General features: G+C 46.5%; 2 protein-coding genes across 2 annotated transcripts in view; both read right to left on the bottom strand.

Annotated features, from left to right (window-relative positions):
- Positions 1 to 25,144, bottom strand: part of SNX25 (sorting nexin 25) — a 268,761-nt gene that overhangs the window by 90,585 nt on the left and 153,032 nt on the right. Inside the window, exons 7-10 of the mRNA XM_088447009.1 lie at positions 23,341 to 23,531; positions 13,142 to 13,273; positions 11,152 to 11,424; positions 2,985 to 3,149 (exon numbers count right to left, since the gene is read on the bottom strand). Coding sequence (XP_088303135.1) covers positions 2,985 to 3,149; positions 11,152 to 11,424; positions 13,142 to 13,273; positions 23,341 to 23,531 — 761 coding nt within the window. The remainder of the gene's footprint in view (positions 1 to 2,984; positions 3,150 to 11,151; positions 11,425 to 13,141; positions 13,274 to 23,340; positions 23,532 to 25,144) is intronic.
- On the bottom strand, positions 3,166 to 10,829 carry LOC148506329 (uncharacterized). The gene is made up of 4 exons (XM_088447010.1): positions 10,734 to 10,829; positions 5,912 to 7,065; positions 4,524 to 5,850; positions 3,166 to 4,312 (listed from the first exon to the last, which is right to left on the bottom strand). The coding sequence occupies exons 1-4, from the start codon at positions 10,827 to 10,829 to the stop codon at positions 3,575 to 3,577; spliced, it is 3,315 nt and encodes a 1,104-aa protein (XP_088303136.1). The 3' UTR covers positions 3,166 to 3,574.

The raw sequence follows: 25,144 nt of genomic DNA, 5'->3' as shown, positions 1-25,144 counted from the left end.
AGTTCCTGGGGTGTGGGGGCTGTGTGCCTATTCATGTTATCTAGGGAGGAGGGATAATACTAATAATAATACCTGGGGGTGAGGTGCAGTAGTGTGTGTGTGTAGGGGGTGTATACTAATATGACCTGGGTTGGGAGTTGTAGTAATGTGTGGGTGTATACCAATAATATTGTATATTATTAACATCTAGGGTTGGGGGGGTGTGCAGTGTGCAGTAATGTGTGTGTAGGGGAAGGGGTTGTATACTAATACTACCTGGTGGGGGGATGTAGTATGTATGGAGGGGGGGGTTGTATACTAATATTACCAGGGGTTTGGGGTCTAGTAATAAATCCTATTCTTCTGGGTTACAGTAAATGTATAATTATTTTATGTGCTTTTGGTATTTACTTTTACGTTGTTATTGCTCTCTCAGGTACCATGCATGATTTTTTTTCACACTTCATATATTGGTTATTACTTTGGAGCTAGTGCTGCCTGAGTCACTGTAGTGTGATGTCACCTAAGTTGCTGTATATGATTCTGTCTCAGTGACTGGCTGCCATGATGTTTTTTTTTTTTTTCATTGTGCAAAACTGATAGTTAAAGTTGTGTATTGATATGCTGTGTACCTGGTTGTAAGTTTTCCTATAAGTACATTTGTCTTATATTATGGGTGTCATGGTGGCATATGCATCTTGTTGTGACATCATTGGTAGGCACAGCTGATGCTTAATATTTCTGTTTGCAATTCTAATGGAATTGCTGATCTTTTTTGTATTTCTCAGAGCCTTGTGTAAAATATTAGGTAAATATAGTTAGTTGTATGTCTTTAAAAAAAGAATAGGTCCATCAAATTCAAGTTTAACCTGCGGCAGTTGATAATTTACCTAATGGGTACAAAATTGTCATTTCATATACTAAAATAAATGACAATCATATAAACAATAGTCCTGATGTGTGGTCCCAAATAGGGTAGGGCTTACATAAGAAAAAAAAATGGGAGTGCCATGCCTTCTTAATGCCCCTATTTAAAAAATGGAAGGGGTGTGCTGATGCTCTTACTGGCACAGGGTACCAAAATGTCTAATTACGGCTCTGGTCGCCGCACGTCGAGCAGGCTGAGCCGCTGCGGTGTATAGGGGTGGTAGAGGGAATCAGTAACGGCTAGATCCCCTTCCGTAGATGTAGAGGAATTGGGGCAGGGGAAGATGATGGGTGCTTAGGATGGAAGAAGGTGAAAGGGCATAGGAAACTGATAGGGGCTGGGGACAGAGGAAGGTGATGGGGGCTGGGGACAGAGGAAGGTGATGGGGGCTGGGGACAGAGGAAGATGAAGGGGCAGAGGAAGGTGATGGGGCGGAAGGTGGCATGGGCTGGGGCAGAGGAAGGTGATGGGGGCTGGAGGTAGAAGGTGATGGGGGCTGGGGCAGAGGAAGGTGATGGGGGCTGGAGGTAGAAGGTGATGGGGGCAGAGGAAGGTGATGGGGGCAGAGGAAGGTGATGGGGGCTGGGGGCAGAGGAAGGTGAAGGAGCAGATGAAGGTGATGTGGGCAAGGGGTAGAAGGTGACACGGGCTGAGGGCAGAGGAAGGTGATGGGGATGGAGAAAGGTGAAAGGGACAAAGGGCAGAGGGGAAGAGGAAGGTGATAGGGGCTGGGGGCAGAGAAAGGCGATGAGGCTAGAGACAGAGGAAGGTGATGGGGCTAGGACAGAAGGTGATGGGGCTTCTGGGCTGAGGAAGGTGATGAGAGACTGAATTTGAGGAAGGTGAGCACTGTGGATGGCTGGCTGCAGACACCATCCCTCCTACCCCTGAGGCATCCACAGCACTGTCATCAAGAAGACCTTGCAAGAGACGGAAGACAAGAACTACAGCCTGCATCATCAGTGACAGAGGGACAGTGTGGTAAGTCACAGTGTACTTTTACTTTATGTAAAGGCTGGCATATCTTTCAGTCAACATTCTCATGCTTCACATATCACACATGCAGGGGAGGGATATGCGGGATTGGGGGTGATGGTGAGAAGGAGGGGCCCCAGAGACATCAGTGTACCGGGCCCCGAGATTTCTATTGTTGGCCCTGGTGACGGGATATAATAAATAAGGACAGGGCTAGTTGGGGGAAGGTGGCCAATTTTTATATCAAGTTGCAACTGAATAATGTTGGGGCTAGTCAGGAGAGAAAGTCCAGAAGTGTTAATCTTTCAAGACTCCACCCCCTCCATAGACCATGCCACCCCCCCCTTTCCCCCCATTTAGGGCTGGTTTCCATCCCTATCTGCACCTGATAGAGACTGATCAGAAATGCCTAGAACTCAGCAACCAGTAAAGCTGACACTTTATACACACAGATCTGAATAGGATTTACAATGCTGCTAATCACAACTACAGAAACATGGTTACCAGAAATATGCCTAATTACATTTTCATTAGCAGGCCTCAATCTTGCCGTTTCCATGACACTGAGTAATAAATAGCCACTTTGCATTCCCCCTGCCTAATCATGAACATTTTATTCTAGCTCCAAAAGAAAAAGAACATTGAAGTAACAACATGTTTCAATAGGTTCATTCTCCATCTTTATTAAACAGCTCAGTCTATTTACAGCTTCCAGGCTCTTTCATCACATAGTGAAAATTTGCAGCAAAACCTAATTTAAATCACATTTGCTTCAGAGAAAGGATTATCAACAACTGTCAGAGCCTACTCTGTATGTGCAGTTCTTGTTTTTAATGTTTCTATTAAAAGAATGAGAGTAATTATTATGACATATATGGGGGGGATTCAATTACCAGCGATGGGACGCCAGATGTCCAGCTGTGCACACCACCATCTAATCCTATAGAAAATAATACTTATTCTCTGTGGGGTACAATTTAGCTTTAGCAAAGAAAATGGTCAGGCTCTAGCTTTGCCCATCCGTTTGCGGGGCACCCCATGGCCATCACTAGTAACTGAATAACCCCATAGAGGTGACAGAGAAGAAGATAGCGGACTGTACCTTTTTGTCAGGTTTCGGAGCATTAATAATGGAGCTGAGCGCTTGTCTCTTATAGTCCAGTTTCTCTGTGAGCTGGCGCAGTTTGCTGACAGCATAGCTGGCCTGCTCAGTAATCCCACTAGTGCATTCGCCCAGGAGCTCTTCTCCACCTTCACACACCTGCATCTGCACCAGGAGATAGGGCGACATAAAGCTTTTATCCACATAACAGGGACACTGACTTTACATGTATAAATATAATTTATTGATATTAAAATGATGAAGCATTCCTGTACTATCAGTTCCAACTGTAATTGCAGCTTAATGTTAGTCTAACAATGACATGCAAGTCAGGAAGGAAATAATTTACTTTATTCAATTCTGACATTACCATAAACACCATACATTATTTACACACTGCAAAACAAGTAAAAGGAAGAACAAATTGCAGGGATGAACTATTAAGTGGTATGCATGATAAGCATAAGGGGTTTATCTTGTGCTGATTTACATATGCTGAAAGGGTACACTCATATTTGTTCCCTCATTCCTTATTGCCCAAAGCAACGCTAAAATGTCTCATATCACTGTGATGCTGTTAGCGGATGTTGCTAGAACAATGTTGGACAGAAATGACCAATCACCAGGCACCACTGACAGTAATGACCAGGCACCGCTAATAGTAATGACCAGTGACCACTAAGATGAAGTGGCCAAGGCGTGTCCACTGAGAGGTTTTGTAGATCGGTAAACCAATGGCGCCTGGGCCAAGCAGTGGCTATCAATATCACCATGGTGTCTTCTTGTTTGAGTTTTCTGACCACCCTGGGAAGAAGAGCTAGAGGCGAAAAAAGATACGCCAGCCCGTACTTCCACCTTACTGACAACGCATCCGTGAAGTCTGCCCGTGGGTCCCTGGTCCTGGACCCATACCTGGGGACCTTGTGGTTGCGATTTGAGGCCATAAGGTCTATCTCTGGAAGACCCCATCTGTCCACCAAGACCTGGAATACCTGCGGGTGGAGAGCCCACTCCCCCGCGTCTATGTCCTGCTGACTTAGAACATCTGCCTCCACATTTTGTACCCCATGTACAAAAACTGCCGTTATCGCAGGAAGATGACGTTCTGCCCATTCTAGGATCCTTGACACTTCTGCCATGGCTCCCCAACTTCGGGTGCCTCCCTGCCGATTTAGGTAAGCTACTGTGGTGACATTGTCAGACTGTACTTGCACCGGATTGCCGTGCACAAAATCCTGGGCTTGTACCAATGCCCTGAAAACTGCCCTCAGTTCCAGTACATTTATGGGTAGACAACTTTCTGCCCTTAAGCAAAAAAAGCAAAAAATATGGTAGTTGCTCAATCAGCTTAATATACTGCAGGTGCTTGTAAAGGGCGGGGTTTACACTGAACACAGAAAAAAGAAAATTGCTCTCCAGCACACTGCAGATAAATCAAAAATACTTGAATCCTACATGATAATAGAAATTCAGAGGTATTGGTTTACATACATTTGCAAATATATGAATAAGCGCTGGGCCGTCGTCAAGGCTCCTCTATACCAGCGTACTTTCTGCCCTTGTCCATCTTCCCTGGAAGACATGCGGGCCTAACACTGCTCCCCAACCCCGAAGACTGGCATCGGTGGAGAGGAAAGTCCAATCCGAGATCCAAAACGGCCGACCCTGGTTGAGGTAGTCCGTCCGTAGCCACCAAGACAGGGACAACCTGACCTCTGGGGAGAGGTAGATCTTCTGAGATTTTATCGACTGATAATCCCTGTTCCAGCGTGAGAGAACCCACCGTTGCAATGTCCGGGACTGGAATTGTGCATATTGCACCATGCTGAAGGTAGATACCATTGACCCCAGCACATGCATGGCTGCATGCACTGATACTTGCCTGTTGTGTAAAAGATTGCATATGCGCCCCTGTAGGACCACAATCTTCTCTTCCGGTAAATACAATCTCTGCTTTACCGAGTCCAGTCGTGCTCCTAAGTGCACCAACTGTTGTGCTGGCTGAAGGAAGGATTTCTTCCAGTCCACAATCCAACCGTGCCTCTGCAAACAAGAGATTGTCATCTCGAGATGCCTCATCAACTCCTGCGGAGACTGCCCTAGCAGAAGGAGATCGTCTAAGTAAGGCAAAACTCTGATGCCCTGGCGCCTGAGGGCTACCATTATCACCGCCATGCCTTTGGTAAAAACCCGGGGGGCTGTGGACAGGCCGAACGGTAATGCCTCAAACTGAAAATGGTCCTGCCCTACTGCAAACCGCAGAAACTGTTGATGGGATACCACAATGGGCACATGTAAATAAGGGTCTTGAATATCGAGGGATACCATGAAGTCCCCTGGTTCCAAGGCTAATACTATTGACTTCAGGGTCTCCATATGAAATCTGGGTACCCGTATGAACGTATTGAGGTCCCTTAAATTTAGAATTGGTCGGAAAGACCCATTTGGCTTCCGAACCAGAAACAGGTTGGAATAAAACCCCTTTTGAACCTGTTCCTGTGGCACTCGGACAATCACCCCTGTCTTCAACAGGGAGTGAACAGCTTGCTGTATAGCCAACGCTTTCACCGACCCCACAGGCAGGGGTACGGAAAAAAACCTTTGGGGCGGACTTCTCCAAAACGTTAGGGCATAACCCTGGGAAACTATTTCCCGAACCCAGGCATCTGTTGTTGTGAGACGCCAGACGTTCGAGAACCGAAGAAGTCGGCCCCCTACCCTGGGATCCCCCAGGGGGAGGCCCGTCCCATCAGGCCACGGGTTTATCCTGTGGCTTGGAATCCGGGCGTTTGGTTTGCCAGGGCTTTTTAGGTGATGGCTTTCTAACAACACCTGCTCTACCAAAAGGATGCCCTCTGACCTTCCCCTGAGGCCGAAAGGTAAGAAAGGAAGAAGACCTTTGTCTAGACCCTGATGCTGAGGGTAACCCTGCAGCCTTAGAGGCTGCCACCGAGGCTACAATTTTGTCCAATTCCGAACCGAAAAGGACTCCACCTGTGAAGGGTAGAGACTCTAAGGCCCTCTTGGACCCTGAATCAGCCTTCCAATCTCTTAACCATAATGCTCTACGAGCGACTACAGAAGCTGCTGAAGCTCTGGCGGACAATATTCCTGCATCTAGAGCTGCCTCTCCAAGGTAAGAAGAAGCCTCCTTCACATAGGAAACTATATCCTGCTGTTCTTTGGACAACTCAGGCAAGGACTCCGCCAAAGCCTTCATCCATTCTTCTATGGCTCTAGCCACCCAGGCTGTAGCCATTGCTGGCCGGTTAGCTGCCCCTGAGATTGAAAAAATCGTCTTAAGGCAACCCTCCAGCCTCTTATCAGTAGGATGTTTAAGGAAACAGGCTGAAGGTACTGGTAAAGTGAAAGACTTCATTAAATGTACCACATGCGTATCCAATGATGGTGGAACCTCCCATTTAGAACACTGCTGAGAAGAAAATGGATATAAAGCCAAAATCTTTTTAGCCACATGGAACCTCTTGTCCGGAGCCTTCCAAGCTTCGCCCAAAAGTTCTGATAAATGCTCCGACCCGGGAAACTCCGCTTTGCCCACCCTCTGGTGCTTAAACACCGGAGCCTTCTTATGTATAGGCTCTGCCTCATCGATATTCAAAACCGCTTTGACCGCCCTAATTAAGAATGGGACATCAGCCACTGGGAAAAGATCCCCCTCTTCTGTGGAGAGAGTTCCCTGAGAGAATACTTCCTCCTCCTCAGAAGATAAATCAGAATCTGTGTCCTGACTTGCCTGTGTAGCCAAACGCCTTCTAGCTTTTGGCCGTACAGGTTTGGATATCTGAGGCGGCTGCTGAAAAGTCAAAGACGACGAAGGGCCTGCTTGCCCATGCGCATACATATCCATCCAAGATGGCAACATAGGAGGCATAAATACAACTGGCTGCAATTGCTGCTGAACTTTCATCCCCGGAGCAGCTGGAACTGCCAATCTTTCGGCCACCTGGGCCATGATCTGGGAAAAAGCAGCCCAAGGGGGTTCCTGACCCGATGGCGGCAAATTTGATTGCTGTGGAGACTCTCTAAAACAGCAAACACATAAGCCATTTTGCACAAAGTCCTGAGAGGACAAACCTGCCTTACAGGCTACACATGATATCAAAAGAGGGGCATCAGCCACTTGCCTTTCAGAATCTTTTCACATATTTTAAAGTCTAAATTCTATATATATATATATATATATATATATATATATATATATATATATGTGACCCCACCCCACACACCGGCTGCAGGGAAAGAAACAGTAATGAAATGTAAGCAATACATACACACAGTTTCAACAGGTCACAAACAATGAAATATATACTTAGCAGAGTCTATGCAATTTGTTTAGGCTCCCATGCACTATAATTAGCAAAGCCTAGTAGCATATATGGAGCTTCTGTATAAATGATCCCAAAGGAGAAGTATACAGGGAGACTGACCCAATGCTTCCTGAGCAACAGCCATAGAGAGCACTGAGTGTGATCTGTAGCTGACTCAAATAGGAAGCTGGGTGGAGCAACCCAAAAGCGGGACCTCAGGAGGGCCGTAGTTCGGGTTGGGGGAGAGGCCGCCGTGGAAGCGTACCTCCCCTATGCTGCATGGACCACCCGGCAACTGACATGGCCGCCGCCATACTTTCCCCCCCCAGACCCAGGTAGACTGGCTGCCCACACAGCAGTCCCCCGGCCAGTCTCTATGCCGGTGGAGGGACCGCTCGTGACCGTGGCTTCAGCGGCCGTCCACGATCCTACTCACCTGCATCCCTGTCCCGGTCCAGAGTCTAAGCCCCTGCCGAAAGCACTAGCCGAGACTAGCGATGCGGTGCCGGCGGAGGTAGATGAAGCAGGGACCCGTTCGTCTATTGACGCGTGGTTCCACCAGGGAACATGTGCCGCCTGCTTTAAAGTAAATAATAATAATTTAAAAAAAAACGGTCTTCGGGACTGCTCCAGCAGTCCCACTGTTGGTGTGGTGCATTCTCGCACCAAACAGAACAACTGACGCCCTGTGACCAGGGGCGGGGTATATGTGGGAGGACCTAGTGCATCCTGGGAGCAGAGAGCTTCGATTAACTGTTTGGTGCCTGGATGAATCCATAAACCCCAATGTCACGGCTTTGGACCCCATGGACCCCGAAGAAGAAAGTTACTGTTTATTACTATTACTGGTGGCTGATTACTAGGATAGTTACTGCTTATTACTATTACTGGTGGCTGGTTACTAGGATAGTTACTTCGTATTACTATTACTAGTTGCTGATTACTAGGATAGTAACTGCTTATTACTATTACTGGTGGCTGGTTACTAGGATAGTTAATGCTTATTATTACTGGCAGCTGATTACTAGGATAGTTACTGATTATTATTATTACTGGTGGCTGGTTACTTGGATAGTTATTGCTTATTATTACTGTTAGCTGATTACTAGGATAGTTACTGCTTATTACTATTACTGGTGGCTGGTTACTGCTTATTACTATTACTGGTGGCTGGTTACTGCGTATTACTATTACTGGTGGCTGGTTACTAGTATAGTTACTGTGTATTACTATTACTGGTGGCTGGTTACTAGGATAGTTACTGCTTATTACTAGTGGCTGAATACTAGGATAGTTACTGCGTATTACTATTACTGGTGGCTGGTTACTAGGATAGTTACTGCTTATTACTGGTGGCTGGTTACTAGGATAGTTACTGTGTATTACTAGTGGCAGATTACTAGGATAGTTACTGCTTATTACTATTACTGGTGGTTGATTACTAGGATAGTTACTGCTTATTACTATTACTGGTGACTGGTTACTAGGATAGTTACTGCGTATTACTATTACTGGTTACTAGGATAGTTACTGCGTATTACTATTACTGGTTACTAGGATAGTTACTGCATATTACTATTACTAGTGGCAGATTACTAGGATAGTTACTGCTTATTACTATTACTGGTGGTTGATTACTGGCATAGTTACTGCGTATTACTATTACCAGTGAAATATATGAAATAAGACACCTTGTGTAGGATATAGAATGTGACCTCTTAAAGAGCAAGAAGTGCAAGAGAGGGAAAAGGACCGTGCGTGACTGTGGAGGGGGGAGGTGTGGGAACAGGACGTAGTTAGATTACCGGCGGCCGGGATACGGCCGTCGGAATCCCGACAGTGGAAGCCTGGCCCGGTACTAAAGATAGACGCCAAATTCCCGACACCTATCTTTAGCCTCACGCCGAAATCCCGAGAGCCGGCATCCTGAACAAAGGTAAGCGGGGCTTCTTAGGTCTTAGCCGCGGGGATGGGGGGAGGGTTAGGTTTATGATGTGAGAAGGGGGGTTAGGCACCACCTGGGGAAGTTAGGATTAGGGACTGGAGGGGGGGGGTGATAGGCACCATTAAGGGAGGGGTAAGGGGGTTAGGGATAGCATACTTACCACCTCTGTTGGGATCTTCAAATATCAGGATGCCGCTGTCGGAATATGAACCGCCGGTATTTCATACCAATTCCATAGGAACAGTCGTAGTACATAACTTCTTAAATGATTCTCATTATGGAGAGCCATTAACAAGTATGATATACACTCGACTGTAGAACTGGAGCCATGATGTTGAATCAACTGCATATTTATTACTTTAGTCGTGGATAATGCTAGCTATGAACTATAGGTTGTACATTTGTCCTTTGTCACTAGTAATGGGGATAAGAGTCAGAGATTTTCAGTTAGGCACTATTGGAACTTGGCCATGTTAGATATGCTCAATAGGCCTAAAGGTGTGCTTAGTAATCCCTGGCACTGGCTGCGGTGTGAAGGAGTATGAAAGGCATTTGGGGAAATTGTACCCCAGGAATAGTTTTGATACGATGTTGGATTTCCTTCCACAATGGAGTTTTCTTATGATGCCTGGGATGAGGATTCTAGTGGCCATGTATACGTTTGAAATGCACGAATAATAGAATAATGATGTCATAGCTGTGACTAACGGGAATAAAATGTTGGGTAAGTTTTAGATTAAGCTATTTCAAAATCTGAAAGCTTCCCAAAACGATGGAGCTCTTCGTGTAAAATAGGGAGGGATATGTGGGTTTCGTGCTTTTGAAAGGCCAGCTCTAATTCCTGTTAAAACAGGGTTTTGCAGGTTATGGTTGTCAGTGGTTTCATTGTAAGTGAAAATAATAATCCAAAAAGGTCAGCCCTGCCTAGTGTGCCAATGCAAATGTGAATGGCCACAATACAAATCCAGTAATAAGGACTGTGGCAAGGATTTATGGTATAGCACTATGGTACCACTAACACAGTTACCATTTATCTTATTGCAGAAGGAACCTGAAACATAAAGGGCCAGCCCACTCTGCTAAAGCCCATCTCTGGTCTACAGCCAACACAGGGCAGCTGCAGTTATTTGGGGAACAGAGCAAATTGTATTTGTGCAGTAATGCCCCACATCATGGGCTTTTCTCCAGTAAATGCCCCAATCAGAACAGATCTTTATATTGTTTCAACTTTTTAAAGAATGATGATTATTAAAGTTGTACTGTGTGAAATGAGGAGAATAAAAATACAAACTACACAAGCAAACAACGACCTTGAATGCGGATGATGGACATTTCATAGGATGATTACTGTGCGGTGTAACCTGTTTGATCTGTGTAAGATATGGCAGGAGGTAGAAAGGACGTCTTCACTTTCATATACATTCTTTAATCTAAGGTGTGTTTGCCCTTCAATTTTTATGCAATGGAATCAATTACCTGGCAGTAAAAGTACAAACTGTGAAGGGACTCTTCTACTTGTACCAGGTAAAAGTATTTATGAGCATGAAGGTTTGCGGCTTTAGAACATGACATCACCGTTACAGCAGCTAGGTCTGAGAATGGCCTGACCCGGTAACCTGGGAAAACAGGTTACCACCAGATGGCAATTACAACTATACAGTGACCTGTTGCACACTGTTGTGTTGGACAAAATCTATAGCACTACTCTACTTCTACAACTAAATCACAGTTATATCTTGTTACTGATCGTACATTTAGTGGAGTTTTCATCTATACAGATTGATTTAACTGATGAATGAAAAGAAGTTCTCCAGTCAAAACCAGTCAGAGCTGTCACCCGTGACTAAAGTTAAGGTTGCAGATATTCCTTTACGTTATGTAATACTGAACTCACCGCTTCATCTTTGTCGTCCGAGACACATAGGCAGGAGAACTTGTCTTCTTTCCGGATCAGTTGGTCATACAAATCACTAACCATGAATGAGGGGTAGAACCTGTCCTTCAGAGTCTCATACACATCAGCCTGAATCTTGCTGAACACCTCAATCCCCTTGTTGCCAACAAGACTTTGCTGGATTTCCTTATAAAGTGCTTTCTCTACTTGGATTTCTCTGCTCTCCACAAAGTAGTTCTGGTAAATTTCACCAACTAATTGCGGTATTTCAGACTATGAAGATAAAAAAAGGAAAGAGAAAGCAGCTATATGAGGTCTGTGCACTGGATTTCTACTGGAATTATGCCCACACTGGACAATCAGGATGGCTGCAATTATCACAGTTGTATAGGTTAACGCTCAGTCTGGTTTCAGGTGATACAACAATCCAAAAGACATGTTCTTAAGCAATTGCCCTGTGTTAACTGTTACAACAATGACCTGTTTTTCTGCTTCTATTACACTAAAGTGTTCCGATCCTGCTGCTTTACCTGACAGTTGAGCTACAGGATCATTGCCCAACATGGTAACACACAAGTGGGCAGACCTGACCAAATCAGGATGTTCAGTGCACGGGAGCCAGATCCTTTCTGATGTTTCTGTGGTTAAAAGATGGCCTTCATCAGTCACCTCCATTCACCAAAATGCTCCATATCAATTTACTGCAAATATCACTCATTTGGAAATAATGAACACGTCCATTTGTGCCACTTAAAAAATCACTTAAAAATTTACACGCCCCCATTACCGGGTGTGGTGGCCAGGAACGTACTCGCTCCGCCTCCTAAACGCCACAGCCTGATTGACAGGAAGACGCTGTGAGCGGACTCGCTCATGGAGGGCTGCACATGTGAAGAACACATCATGTGTATGGGCAGCCCTCCAACAATCGGAGTTGTGCGCTAACCTCTCTTTCAAGGGTCATGCTGAGTAAATAAATACAAACTAGTCATAGGCTTTGACAGATGTGTTGGCAAAGTAGGACTCTGACCTTTGATGTTAATACTGACTCAGGGGGTCATTCAGACCCACTCGCGAGCGGCAGTACGCTCGCAAGTGGGTTGATGTTCCCCACTGCGGATGCGCATGACGGAGGGAGCACCGTCGTGCGCATGCGTGAGACCCGGGGAGCGACGGGCTTCCTATCGCTCCGGGTCTCGCAGCAAAGGGGGCGTGCTGTCGATGTTGATTGACAGCACGCCCCCTTTGGTGGGCGTGCCTGCCAGACGGAGGCGTTCCCATGGGAACGCCTACCGTCTGAAGCCGGCCCCACTGACATCACTAGTGATGTCAGTGGGAGTGATTTTGGCTCTGATAGAGCCAAAAGCACTCCAGGGCCTGCTACAGCGAGACCCTACCGCAGCGTCTCGTCGCAAGCGCGATGGTCTTGACCATCACGACCATCATTTTGGCCACTCGCTATAGCTGTGGGTGACCACCCACAGCTATGTGAGCGGTCAGGAGGTCGCTCCAAAAAGGAGGAGGGACCCTGCGGTAGGGTCTCCCTGCCACTCCAGGGCTTGTGGCAGGGAGACCCTACCGCAGGGTCTCCGTCGCAAGTCCGATGGTCGCGATGGTCAAGACCATCGCGACCATCTTTTTGGACACTCGTATATGCTGTGGGTGGTGACCCACAGCTATACGAGCGTCCAGGAGGACGCTCCATTTTCATGGAGGAGGGCCCTGATTCAGAGCGAGCGCTCTGGTCAGAGCGTCCGGCTCTAAATCAGGCCCTCAGTTCAATGACTTGGACTGCTAATTAAATACTTGCAATCGACATATAGTTTGAAAAAAAGCATATTTTCCATTCAGTATATACATTAATAAAACATACAGTTTGCAGAATCCCATATTTTGGGATCAGATAACGGGAATGACCGTGGCAGGGTATTACATTTCTCACATAGTGCTGTAGTGTACAAATTATCCCACGTGAGATAATTAATTTTACCTTGTTTGCATTCTTCAAGTATTCCACAGACTCCCAGAAGCTGATTAGAACCCTCTTATCAATCTTCTCCATGTAAGTTCTAAAATGGTCTCTGAATGACGGATTAGCCAAAATGTCATCAAACTGAATAATCTGAAATTGCAACACAAAAAATTTCTTGAGAAAAAAAGCTCATGGACAACTAAGAAAATACAATTAGTTAGGATAATTCCAGGAGATTCACCATTATCAACAGACATTGCACATTTATATACAATGGTTAAAGTTCATTTAAAAAAGCTTCTTAACAGACTTCATAATAGAACATTTTGTTCTTCTTCATATTGTGTGAACCTGAAGAAGGAATGGAGTGACTTGATGACTTCATTGTTACAGCAACGTCTCCAGATACCAGGTCACAGCTATCCAATAACGGCAGTATCATTCTGTGGGACAGAATCTACTGAAAACCTACACAGGCTCTGTAGCCAAAATCCCCCTAGGAAGCATTACTAAGTAAACACACTGAAAGAATCCCCCTTCCTACCAGCAAGGTAATCTGCTAGATTTTATGGTGGATGAAACAGCAATCACCCAATTCTGCAAAAACACTATTACTCTTGACTCCCCATTTATTAATTTCTGAGCAGAGAGAGGGAACTAACCACCTATGGCTCATTTGGGATACAACCTCAAAAATAGGATACTTTTAATTATTATCATCATTTATTTATGAGCAGAGACGTTACAATAGGTGGTGACAACCGTGCAGCACCTACTGACCCTTCACGCATGCCAAAAAGGGGCGTGACCTTCTGTCCACAATGCCATACCCCCTGATTTGTGATTTTTGGGGGGCATGCTTGCCCACTACTCCGGAAGCCCCCAGCCACTCCCAGCACAGTGTGTGCGCGTCATTCATCACCGGGACCTCAACCCCTAGTATGTTTTCTTGGATCTGCCCAGTGGACCGACGTCCCGTCCGACCGGGACCCTAAACCCCTAAAACCTGGCCAGGTTCCAACTGGACCACCTCACGTTGGTTTCATCCCAATCGGTGCAGGGGTGTTCGAGTGCATAACAGGGCAGACAAACAAACAAACAAATGTTATATATAAGATGAATACATTATTAGAAATATGTGGTTATCAATATTATTACTAAAAATATTTAGAGGTGATAAATATAGGGCTTTCATAAAATACAATATATTTGTTATATGTTATGAATGTGTTTTAATTAGAGCCTTGAATACAAAGCTTTGTGCAGCAACAATTGTTTTTCATTGAAAATTTGTGATCAGGGTAGTTAATCCTGCTTGAAACACAACAGACATACTGAATTTATCTTTGATGAAATCATCAATGAAGAAGAAACGCATCAGTCTTTTATTTCAAGGATTGCTTATTTGTGAGCATATGAACATGATTTATACAAATTATACTGAAGAGTGAACATTTCACATATTGGAACATTGTGCTCAATTATCTGTGTGGACTAAATAAACAAAACAAAAATCAGGCTGCATTGTGTACATTAATGGTAACAATTCGCTGCTATGGTTTTCATTTGCCCCTGTAGAATAGACACTACGGGGCTATACCAAAGCTTTGTGCAGCAACAAGTGTTTTTCATTGACAATTTGTGATCAGGGTAGTTAATCCTGCTTGAAAAATACAACGGACATACTGAATTTATCTTTGATGAAATACCAGCTGTCGGGATGCCGTCTCTCAGAATGCAGACACCGGAATCCCAACACCAGTCGGCATTCCGTCGGTAAGCATTCGGGTTAGGGGGAGGGTGAGGCATTAAGGGGGGGAGGTTTAGGTATTAAGGGGAGGAGGGTTAGGCATTAGGGGGGGAGGGTTAGCTTTAGGCACCACTGGCGGGAGGTTAGGTTTAGGGTATGGGGAGGGTTAGGATACTTACAGATAACTGTCGGTGTCCTAACCTTGTCAGGATGCCGGCGTCGGGACTCTGACCGCCGGGATCCCGAGCATCGGCATCCAATACCCAATCCGTGTCTGTCGTATGTTTCTGTTCCTACACAGAATGTGTCTCCAGTAGAGCATGTGGGTGGAATTGCGCTATTCCTGTGTGTGCTTCATTTTGAAGCAATTTGCTCCTACGGTGCAACCATCTCTGCATCAGCCCCATTTACAGTTTAGAGTTAAACAAGTAAACACCTGGACAAACCAGGATGCTAAGCAAGGGGTGCGAATGCAATTTTATATTTGCCTTTAGGGAAAATAGCACCTGCTGTTATAGAGGGCAGCTTTTTTTCTACATTGGGATGAATGGCTGAGCTGAGTTTGCTCCTAGCTCTAAATGAGGACATAGAAAGGGTCACATTGTAGCAGTGAGTTATAGAATGACGTCCAACTAATCTGCTAATAAGGAGGGGACAGAGCGTAACTAGACTTTTTGGTGCCCTGGGCCAGAAAGCGCATTGGTGCCCCCCCTCTATTTATCAAATAAGGACATAAGGCTCACAGCCCAAAAAAGGGCGTGACCTCAAGGTGAAGGGATGTAATAAACCTGACCAGCTCTAGATGTAGGAGAGCGCCAGTGAAGCTGCACCTGCAGAATTTGAAAGTATATTGTGTCTCATATAGTTAGAATTTGCAGGCTTCCTTTACGGGAGCAGATAGCTCTATATGTAAGGTGTCTGATTGCAATGTGAGAGGTGATCGGCTCAAGTCTTGGTGGATGTGATTAAAGGTGCATGGGAAGATGGAGGGGGAGTTGGCCAGGGAGAAGATAGAGATGGCCAGAAGATGCCTGGGATATGAAAGAGGAGGAAGCTAAGGCATAAAGCCTAACAGCGCCCCCTGCCTTGTGGTGCCCTGTGCCATGGCTAATGTCACACCATCCTAGTTACGGCCCTGGGAGGGGGTTATGGGATAAGTTGATGTTAAAATCTGCCAGATGTGAATATTCCCTTACGTCTTCCTGAGTGGTTAATCTAACCTCCTGATGTCATTGCAGCCAGTACTATCCATTTGTGGGTTGTACGACCTATTTGTGACAAAGTAGTTACTGTCCTGTACAGAATTACACCACTATCTGCTCTATCTATCAACATTATTTTGTGCAGCTACAAAAAGTGCATTTTCCCACCAGACAGAAAATAATGACTGCAGCTGTAATAGGCTTTATTCCCCAGGGTACACTGTGTGCAGACTATCATCTCACAACACAATAACATGCAGTTGAAAAAATAACTATGTACACTTACATTTTTCCCAGATGTTCCCGAGCGAAGTACCAAAAACGATCGACTTCACTGAGGGCTGCAGGAAAGTTTACTTGTGTATTGTAGCAATGCATTTTGGGTGGAATTGGTCATACTGTGTACATACACGTTATATATTTATTTGAACTTACGGTACCTTGCACTTGAGTCATAGTTCAATATAATAAGAGTGTGTAGATGTAAGACATCCATACATCCATCCCTGTACATTGAGGAGTGAAAATTGCCTTACGCTGACCACACAGCAAGGAATTCCCCTACAATTCCTCCCCTCAGCCTGGTAAAACATCTGCTCCTCTGAAGACCTTTATAATTGGAGGATATATAGGCACACAAGCCCAATGCAGACACACATTGGAAACAAAGATGATTTTATACCGCATAACAGACTTTTTTGTGCTTTGTAAGTTATATCTACTGTGCTGCATTTAAAAAAAAATCCACATTTTATTTTATTTTTTCAAATTCTTTGTTTTCCTTCACTTGTTCTGGGTTTTTTTACTTAGCATTTGTTATATTTGTTATAATAATATGAGATATGGTAAGAACTTACCTTTGTTATCTCTATTTCTACGAAGTCCATAGGGTTCCACAGGATACCTTGGGGTATAGGTGATGACGTCAGGCATCGGGCACCATAGAGTTAAGCGTTCAGCCTCCCAGGATGCACTAGGGTCCCCCTCCTATACCCCGCCCCCGAACCAAGGCATCTCAGTTACGTACCAAGCCATTGGCCGGAGGAGGAGAAGGAAGAGAGAGAAAAAAGATCTGGACACACACAAGAATCACATTCTCACCAGAGGGAGACGGAAAAACCGGTGACCAGAGCAAAGCCCATCTGCAGCACAGGTGCGACAGGGCGGGAGTCCTGTGGAACCCTATGGACTTCGTAGAAATAGAGATAACAAGGGTAAGTTCTTACCATATCTCTCATTTTGTACATCAGGGTCCATAGGGTATCCACAGAATACCTTGGGGATGTCCCAAAGCAGTATCCTTTAAGGGTGGGGACGCTCCTGTGCTGAAAGGAGAATCCGCCGCCCGAAGGAAGCATCCTGAGAGGCAAAGGTGTCAAACGCGTAATACCTCACAAAGTTATGGACCGAGGACCATGTGGTAGCCTTGCAGATCTGGATTGCAGAGGCACCACGTCGAGCAGCCCACGAAGGACACACAGACATAGTGGAATGAGCCCTTACAGAGGAAGGAACCGGAAGGCCTTCATGAAGATAAGCTTCTGAATGGCCATACGAATCCAGGCCGCCAAAGTTTGTTTTGAAGCAGGCCAACCCTTTTTACGGAAGCCATAGAGGACAAACAAGGCGTCCGACTTCCTAAACGAAGAAGTGCGGTCAACATAGATCCTTAAGGCCCGCACAACATCCAAAGTGGCCTCACCCACTGAAAGATCGGGTGAGTTAAAAGCCAGCACAACGATTTCCTCGTTGATGTGAAAGCTGGAAACAACTTTAGGAAGGAAACCAGGACGAGTGCGCAGCACCGCCCTCTTCCTATGAAAAATCAGAAAAGGGGGTCTACAGGAGAGAGCCCCTAAGTCAGAAACACGTCTGGCCGAAGCAATGGCCAGAAGGAAAATTGTCTTAGCTGTCAGCCATTTGAGGTCCACTGAGCCCAGTGGTTCAAAAGGCGGTCCCTGGAGAGCCCTCAGGACCACAGCTAAATCCCAAGGCGCCACCGGTGGAACAAAAGGTGGCCGATTTCTGAGAACACCTTGCATAAAGGTGCGCACATCAGGGATTGCAGCAATCAGACGATGGAACCAGACTGACAGGGCAGACACCTGCACCTTCAGAGACGCAAGGCGAAGCCCATGTACCAGTCCCGCCTGCAGGAAGGCTAACACTCTAGACAGACGGAACTCCCGATGGGCATAACCTCGCGGTCGACACCACTGGAAGAACGTATGCCACACTCGATGGTATATCCTTGCAGAGGATGGTTTCCGAGCCCTTAGCATTGTTTGCACTACAGAGCTGGAAAACCCCCTGGACCTTAACATGGCCGTCTCAACAGCCACGCCGTCAAAGACAGCCGAGTCAGGTCCGGGTGAAGACAAGGACCCTGTGACAGGAGGTCCGGTAGTAACGGCAACCGCAGAGGAATGTCCACAGACAGTCCCTGGAGGTCTGAGAACCAGTGCCTCCGGGGCCACGTGGGAGCTTTCAACAGGAGCGTCCCTCCTTCCTGTTTGAATTTCCAGATTACCCGTGGAAGAAGGGAAAACGGAGGAAACAGATAAGCAAACCGGAACGTCCACTGGACAGATAGAGCATCCACCAGAGACGCCTTTTCGTCTCTTGTGCGAGACCCGTACACCGGCAACTTGTTGCTGTGCCGTGATGCCATGAGGTCGATCTCTGGAAGACCCCACCTGTCTACCAGAAGTTGAAAGACGTCCTGGTGCAGAGACCATTCCCCCGGGTGAACGTCCTGGCGACTGAGAAAGTCTGCCTCCCAGTTTAGAACTCCAGGGATGAATACTGCTGATATGGCCGGGAGATTGCGCTCTGCCCAAACCAGGATTCGGGACACCTCTACGAGAGCCGCCCGACTTCAGGTTCTTCCTTGCCGATTTATGTAGGCCCCAGTGGTAGCGTTGTCCGACTGGACCTGCACTGGGTGACCTTGGAGAAACCGATGTGCCTGCTGGAGAGCATTGAAAACTGCGCTGAGCTCCAAGATGTTTATTGGAAGCTTCCAATCGAGTCCACCTGCCCTGGAACAAGTGTGGACCCGTGACTGCTCCCCAGCCCCGAAGACTGGCGTCCGTTGTCAACAGGACCCAATTCGCCACCCAGAACGGACGACCCTTGTTGAGATGGGTCGTCTGCAACCACCAGGCTAGAGACAGGCGAACCTCCGGAGTAAGCACCATAAAATGGGATTTTAGACTCTGAGGCAGGATCAATTGCTGCAGAGGTCTGGAGTGAAACTGGGCATATTCCAAGATGTCGAATACTGACACCATGGAGCCCAGTAACCTCATCGCCGAGTGCAGAGACACAAGGCGATTTTGAGGACAACTGCGCACCCTCAACTGCAAGGCAGAGATCTTTGCCCCCGTGACGAAGATCCTTTGCTGTCCGGAGCCCAATAAGGCTCCGAGGTGCAGAATCCTCTGAGACTTCTGCCAGTTTATCAACCAGCCGTGCCGTTGCAGTACCGCAATGGTCAGGTCCAAGTGGCGGAGAAGGAGCTCTGGAGATCCTGCCACCAACAGAAGGTCGTCCAAGTACGGTAACATGCGGACTCCCTGCAGCCGCAGAGAGGCCGCCATGACCGCCATCACCTTGGTGAATACCCGTGGTGCTGTTGCCAGCCCAAAAGGTAACGCCCGGAACTGAAAGTGGTCGCTGCGGATTGCAAACCTGAGGAACTGTTGATGGCGTAAAAGAATAGGGACATGCAGGTAAGCGTCCTGTATGTCCAACGACACCATGTAATCCCCAGGTTCCAGCGCCAGAATGATGGACCGCAGGGTCTCCATCCGAAACCTCGGCTCCCGCAAAGACTTGTTGAGTGCTTTGAGGTTGAGGATCGGACGAAACGACCCATTGGGTTTCTGCACCAAAAACAGATTGGAATAGAAACCCTGGCCCTTCTGGGAGAATGGAACAGGCACTATAACTCCAGCCTGGAGCATAGTGTGCAAAACCTTCCGCAGTGCCAAGGCTTTGTTCCGGTCTGATGGAAGACCCGTGGTGAAGAACCGAGACGGGGGCCTGTGCCGAAAGGAGAGGGCGTACCCGTGAGAAACCACCTCGAGAACCCAAGTGTCTGCGTGGTAACCGACCAACACTGGGCGAACTGCAGCAGGCGGCCTCCCACTCTGGGATCCCCCAAAGGGAGGCCCGGACCATCAGGCCGCAGGCTTGTCATCTGGCTTAGGGGCCGGACGTCTGGTACTCCAGGCCTGCTTCCGAGGCTTGGCCGATTTTTGGGGGGCCAGCCTGTCGAGGAAAGGACTGTGCTTTAGGCCTACCCTGGGCCCTATAAGGCCGAAAGGACGACGTACCGGAACTGGAAGGAACTGCAGCAGACGGGAGACATGCAGATTTGGCTGCCGCCAGCATGGCTACAATTTTGTCCAGGTCCGGACCAAACAGGACCTCTCCATTAAAAGGCAAAGCTTCCAAGCCTTTTTTGGAATCAGCGTCCGCCTTCCAAGATCGCAACCATAAGGTGCGACGAGCAGCTACAGCTGCCGAAGAAATCCGAGACGCCAGGGTACTGATATCCAAAGCCGCCTCATTGATATAAGTGGCCGAGTCCCGGAGATTGCCTATCAACACGGTCTGCTCAGCCGAACAGTCGGAATCGAAAGACGCCTCCAAAGTATCAGCCCAGCACTCCATGGCTCTGGCTACCCAACAAATGGCCATAGCCGGCCTAGCTGTCCCCCCCGCAAGGGAATAAACGGACTTTAGGCAGATCTCCACCTTACGGTCCGTAGCATCCTTCAGGGAAGACATGGAGGGCATGGGCAATGTGGCACTACGGACTAGGCGTGTCACATGAGAATCCATCTGTGGAGGGGATTCCCACTTAGAAAAATAATTATCCGCAAACGGATAAGCCACCGCCAAGCGTCTCTGCGGCTGATATCGTTTGCCAGGCTGTTTCCACGCCTCCTCTAAATGGTCCACTAACTGACCCGAAAGAGTAAACACTGTGGCGTCACCCTTAATATCCTTAAAAAAGGCATATTAGATTTGGACACCGGAGGAGCTTCGTCCTCAATCACTAAAGCTGTGCGGACTGCCCGAATGAGTCCAGGAATATATATCTTGGACCTAGCGTCCGACTCTTTAGGACGGAGAGGTTCCTGGTTCGAAAGATCCAGAATCTCCCCATCATCAGACGCCACGTCGTCATCCTCATAAGGAGCGGACAAAGACGCCACCGGCCGCTTATGTGGCCGCAACACAGACTCCCCTTGTAAAACGTCCGACAAGTGCTGTACAGAACTTGTCAGCGAATTAACCCACGCAGGCTCCTGAGAGACCTGGGGAGGAGAAATAGGGAGACTGTGGGGTACCATCAATTGTCTCGGGAAACCCTGCATGGGTGACGACACCACTGACTGCTGGGACAATCCCATCTGAGAGAACGCAGGCTGCGGAGCTAACTGGCCCACCAGGCTTGTAAATGCTTTGGCGAAACAGGCCCAGGGCGGCTCCTGTACCGGTGCAGTGACAGTAATTGGCCGTGCCAATAAATAACACTGCCGACATAGCCCCTCCGCGCTACCCTCCCCCTCCGCTATTGGTACCTTGCACGTAGTAAACAGAAGCTGGAGAGGAAAGTCACTCTCAGACATAATGGTAAATATGTGACCCCTCTCACTGATACTTGTTAGTATAGTGTGAGACCACCCTGCAATCACCACACCGCAAGGGCTTTAGCAGAAAAGAACAGGGACAGTTGAAATGGCTGACAGAAGAAAATTAAAGTACAGGCAGCAGCGCTAGCAGAAGTCACATACAATGCAAAGAAAATCAATTCCTGCACTATCAGCGCTGATAATCAACTACGCAGACACAGAGCCTGGTAGGACACAGCGCTGCATACACAGACCTGAACCAAACCGAGGTATGCCGGGGGGACCCAGACCGCGATGCCACCGCTTCCAAGCTTCCAGCAGCGTTCACCATGCGCTGGTAAAGATGGCCACCGAGGAGCATAGAGGCGGCCGGCCTGGGGGAGGAGCGCTGCCACAGGGCCAGTCGGCGTGTGCAGAGGGGGCTGTGTGCAGCGGAGGAGGCGCCGGCTGTGGGACAGGGAAGGCGCGCTCCCCTGGCATGCATTTAACCTCTGGGACACCGCAGTGCTACCGCTCTGCCGTGGTCCGCTGTCCCAGGGGGGTAGTGGAAGCGCAGGTTAGTACCTGGCTCCATGCTGCAGCCAGTCCCCAGGGAGCCCCCTGCCTGGGGACTGGACCATGTTCAGCAGGGTCCCAACCGCGGGACCCCGCTGCTTACCTTGCTGTCCCCCTTAGATCCGGCCATGGTCCCAAACATCTGGGGTCACCGCTAGCTGTGACCCCAGATGCTTACCAGCATCCCCTGGATCGGTACCGGCGTTCTGGTACCGGCGGGGGTGTAGGGAAGACAGCATGAACGTCCGAACTGACTGCCCATGCTGTACTTCCAGATGTGCAGCCACAGCTGCATTGTAGAAAAACTTCAGGGGCTCTTCTTAGCCCCCCTCTAACAGGTGTATCCGACTCCGGCCGGGCACCAAACGAAACAGATGCCTTGGCTCGGGGGCGGGGTATAGGAGGGGGACCCTAGTGCATCCTGGGAGGCTGAATACTTTAACTCTATGGTGCCCGATGCCTGACGTCATCACCTATACCCCAAGGTATCCTGTGGATACCCTATGGACCCTGATGTAGAAAATAATCCTATCATCATCGGAAATGCTCAACATAATATGTTACCCCAATAAAAGTGAATGTAATATTTGTTCTTGCATAAAAAAAAGAAAAAAATACCTTGTGTTAAATGCTTATTATCAAAAATGTTCTGTGACGTGAAGCATGGCATAAGGACCTCTATAACTGTAAGGGTACTTTGGGGGTCACAAGTGGTAACTAGTTTAGGGGAGGGAAGTTTGGCTGCAAAGTAGTAAGATTTAAGTTTAAAAAAACAAGAAAAAAAAAAGGAGAAAAACAGGACTGTGTATTAGTACAAAGTATAAAATAATAAACGTAGTCTATAACGTGTTGGATAAACTAGACCAGTGTTGGCTAACCTCGACACTCCAGCTGTTGTGGAACTATATATCCCAGCATGCCCTGCCACAGTTTTAGCATGCCCTAATAGCAAAACTGTAGCAGTGCATGCTGGGTTATGTAATTCCATAACAGCTGGAGTGTCAAGGTTAGCCAACACTGAACTAGACCATGATGTAATAAATCTTGAATGTCTAATAGCACCTTCTGGCTTTGTGGACAATCTGAATCGTCTGAGGTCCCATCATCTTGCTGGTCGTAAGCAGGACCACCAAGGAGTTTAATTCTTTTCTCACACTGCTTTTTGGCAACGGTCAGCTGATTGATGTACCTCTTCATATTACGCGCCCTCAGGAGGTCTGCTTTCATGGCCGCTGTCTCTTTACCTTTGGGATCTGATAGACAAGATCAAAACACTTATGGATTAGAAATGTAAGATCTAAACATGCCTCTTACATATTGATCGTCTATATTCCATTTATACAAATGTATGTGACCCAAAGAACATTTTCCAAAAGTGAAACATAGAAGCAAACACCACAAATGAGTACACTAATACAGTGAGCACAATATCATTTGATGATGTAAGTGGTTTACATGCCGGCTTCAAGTGCTTTGCGCCTTTATGGAACATAGGTAACACTACAAATTCTGCTGCTGCTCAACCAAAACAATGGCAAACCATGAGAACATATGCTTGGCATAAAGGAACACAGACAATTGCAACAAAGAACAGAAGCAGAAATAGATACAGTAGTAATAATGCAGTGGGTACAAATTGTACAGTATGGGCCTTGGGTGATCAGCTATCCAATGATCAGAGTAGACTGTAATCAAGTGAGTGCTCCATCTCTGAAGATTTGGGAGGACTAGTGAGCACAAAATAAAATACCATAAGTAGCTGGTTATAAGCACTAAATGTTTGGTGAAAATCTTACGCACTTTATCAGCACTATGTAAGTCATTTAGCTATTCCTTCCCAGGTTTATATTGCATGGGCATAGCACTTACACCAATTCTATGTCAGAAAACAGCCATACTGAAGCTGTGATAGCCAATGCTGGTTTACTCAACACATCAAAATCCAACTTCTCATTAAATAAAAAAAAATGTGTCCAGTCAACTCCTAAAATACTGCTCGGTTTAGCTTAAATGAATTCTGACAATGAGCGGACAAGTTTAATATTTGTGTTTGTTTTTTTACTTTTAAAGGCTGGTTGAATTTACTGAGAGAAGACCAAATAAATTCTAAGCACTATATCAAACCAAAATAAATAAGAATACAAAATCAGGGACAACATATCATGAAGCAATTTACTTCTTAGAATGTCTATGCAGCTTTACAGTACAGAACAAAAAGAAAATTCAGGATACGCATACTAGCTGAACATATTTACAACATCGAGAGAGGTCTAATCACACAATTCTAATTTATATTTCACCTAATTGGCCTTTATTAAGAAAAAAAAGCAGATCAACATTTTCCACTATACCACTCATCTAATGTCTTTTCACAGGGTTCTTGATCTTCTGAACTATTTTGACATGTGTTATTCCCTAGTCTTGTTACTAGAATGTGTCTTGTTTTGTTGTTTGCCGACTGTCCATTAAATAAAGTTAAAAAAGAAGAGTACACATGATTTGATTACACTGGTCGACAAAATGTTACTTTTCAAATGTTAAATTGATCTGATAGGGCGCTTCTTATAGTATTTTTTGCATGGATTTCAAATGTGTTTGCCAAATTTACGTGGGTGGGCTGGATTTTTGAGTAATATGCTTTTAAAAATAATAAAAATTTTCCTTTAATATTCACAATATAATACATATGCTGTTAACTCACCTAAAATTAACTTTTATTGTTTTTGTCTCTTGTATTTAGCTTGAAGAACATCCCTTTTTAGTGTCCACCAGTAACCTGCAAATATATCTGGCTTCCATTTTCCTTGGTAGCGAGTTTCCATCGTTGATATATCCTGGTGGAAGTGTTCACCCTGTTCGTCACTTA

This window comes from Taudactylus pleione, unplaced genomic scaffold (genome assembly GCF_031769625.1).
Source record: "Taudactylus pleione unplaced genomic scaffold, aTauple2 ptg000408l, whole genome shotgun sequence".
NCBI lineage: Eukaryota > Metazoa > Chordata > Amphibia > Anura > Myobatrachidae > Taudactylus > Taudactylus pleione.
The sequence above is the reverse complement of the archived record's forward strand: the minus strand, read 5'-3'. Positions and strand labels throughout refer to the sequence as shown.

Bases quoted from the DNA above. Each gene is read 5' to 3' on its own strand.
- LOC148506329 (XM_088447010.1), bottom strand. From the start codon at position 10,829: ATGTCATGTTCTAAAGCCGCAAACCTTCATGCTCATAAATACTTTTAC. The intron at 7,066-10,733 runs GTAATTGATTCC...TTGTCCTCTCAG, and splicing joins GTTTGTACTTTTACTGCCAG to GACTTTGTGCAAAATGGCTT. The intron at 5,851-5,911 runs GTTACCCTCAGC...TTTCGGCCTCAG, and splicing joins GCAGCCTCTAAGGCTGCAGG to GGGAAGGTCAGAGGGCATCC.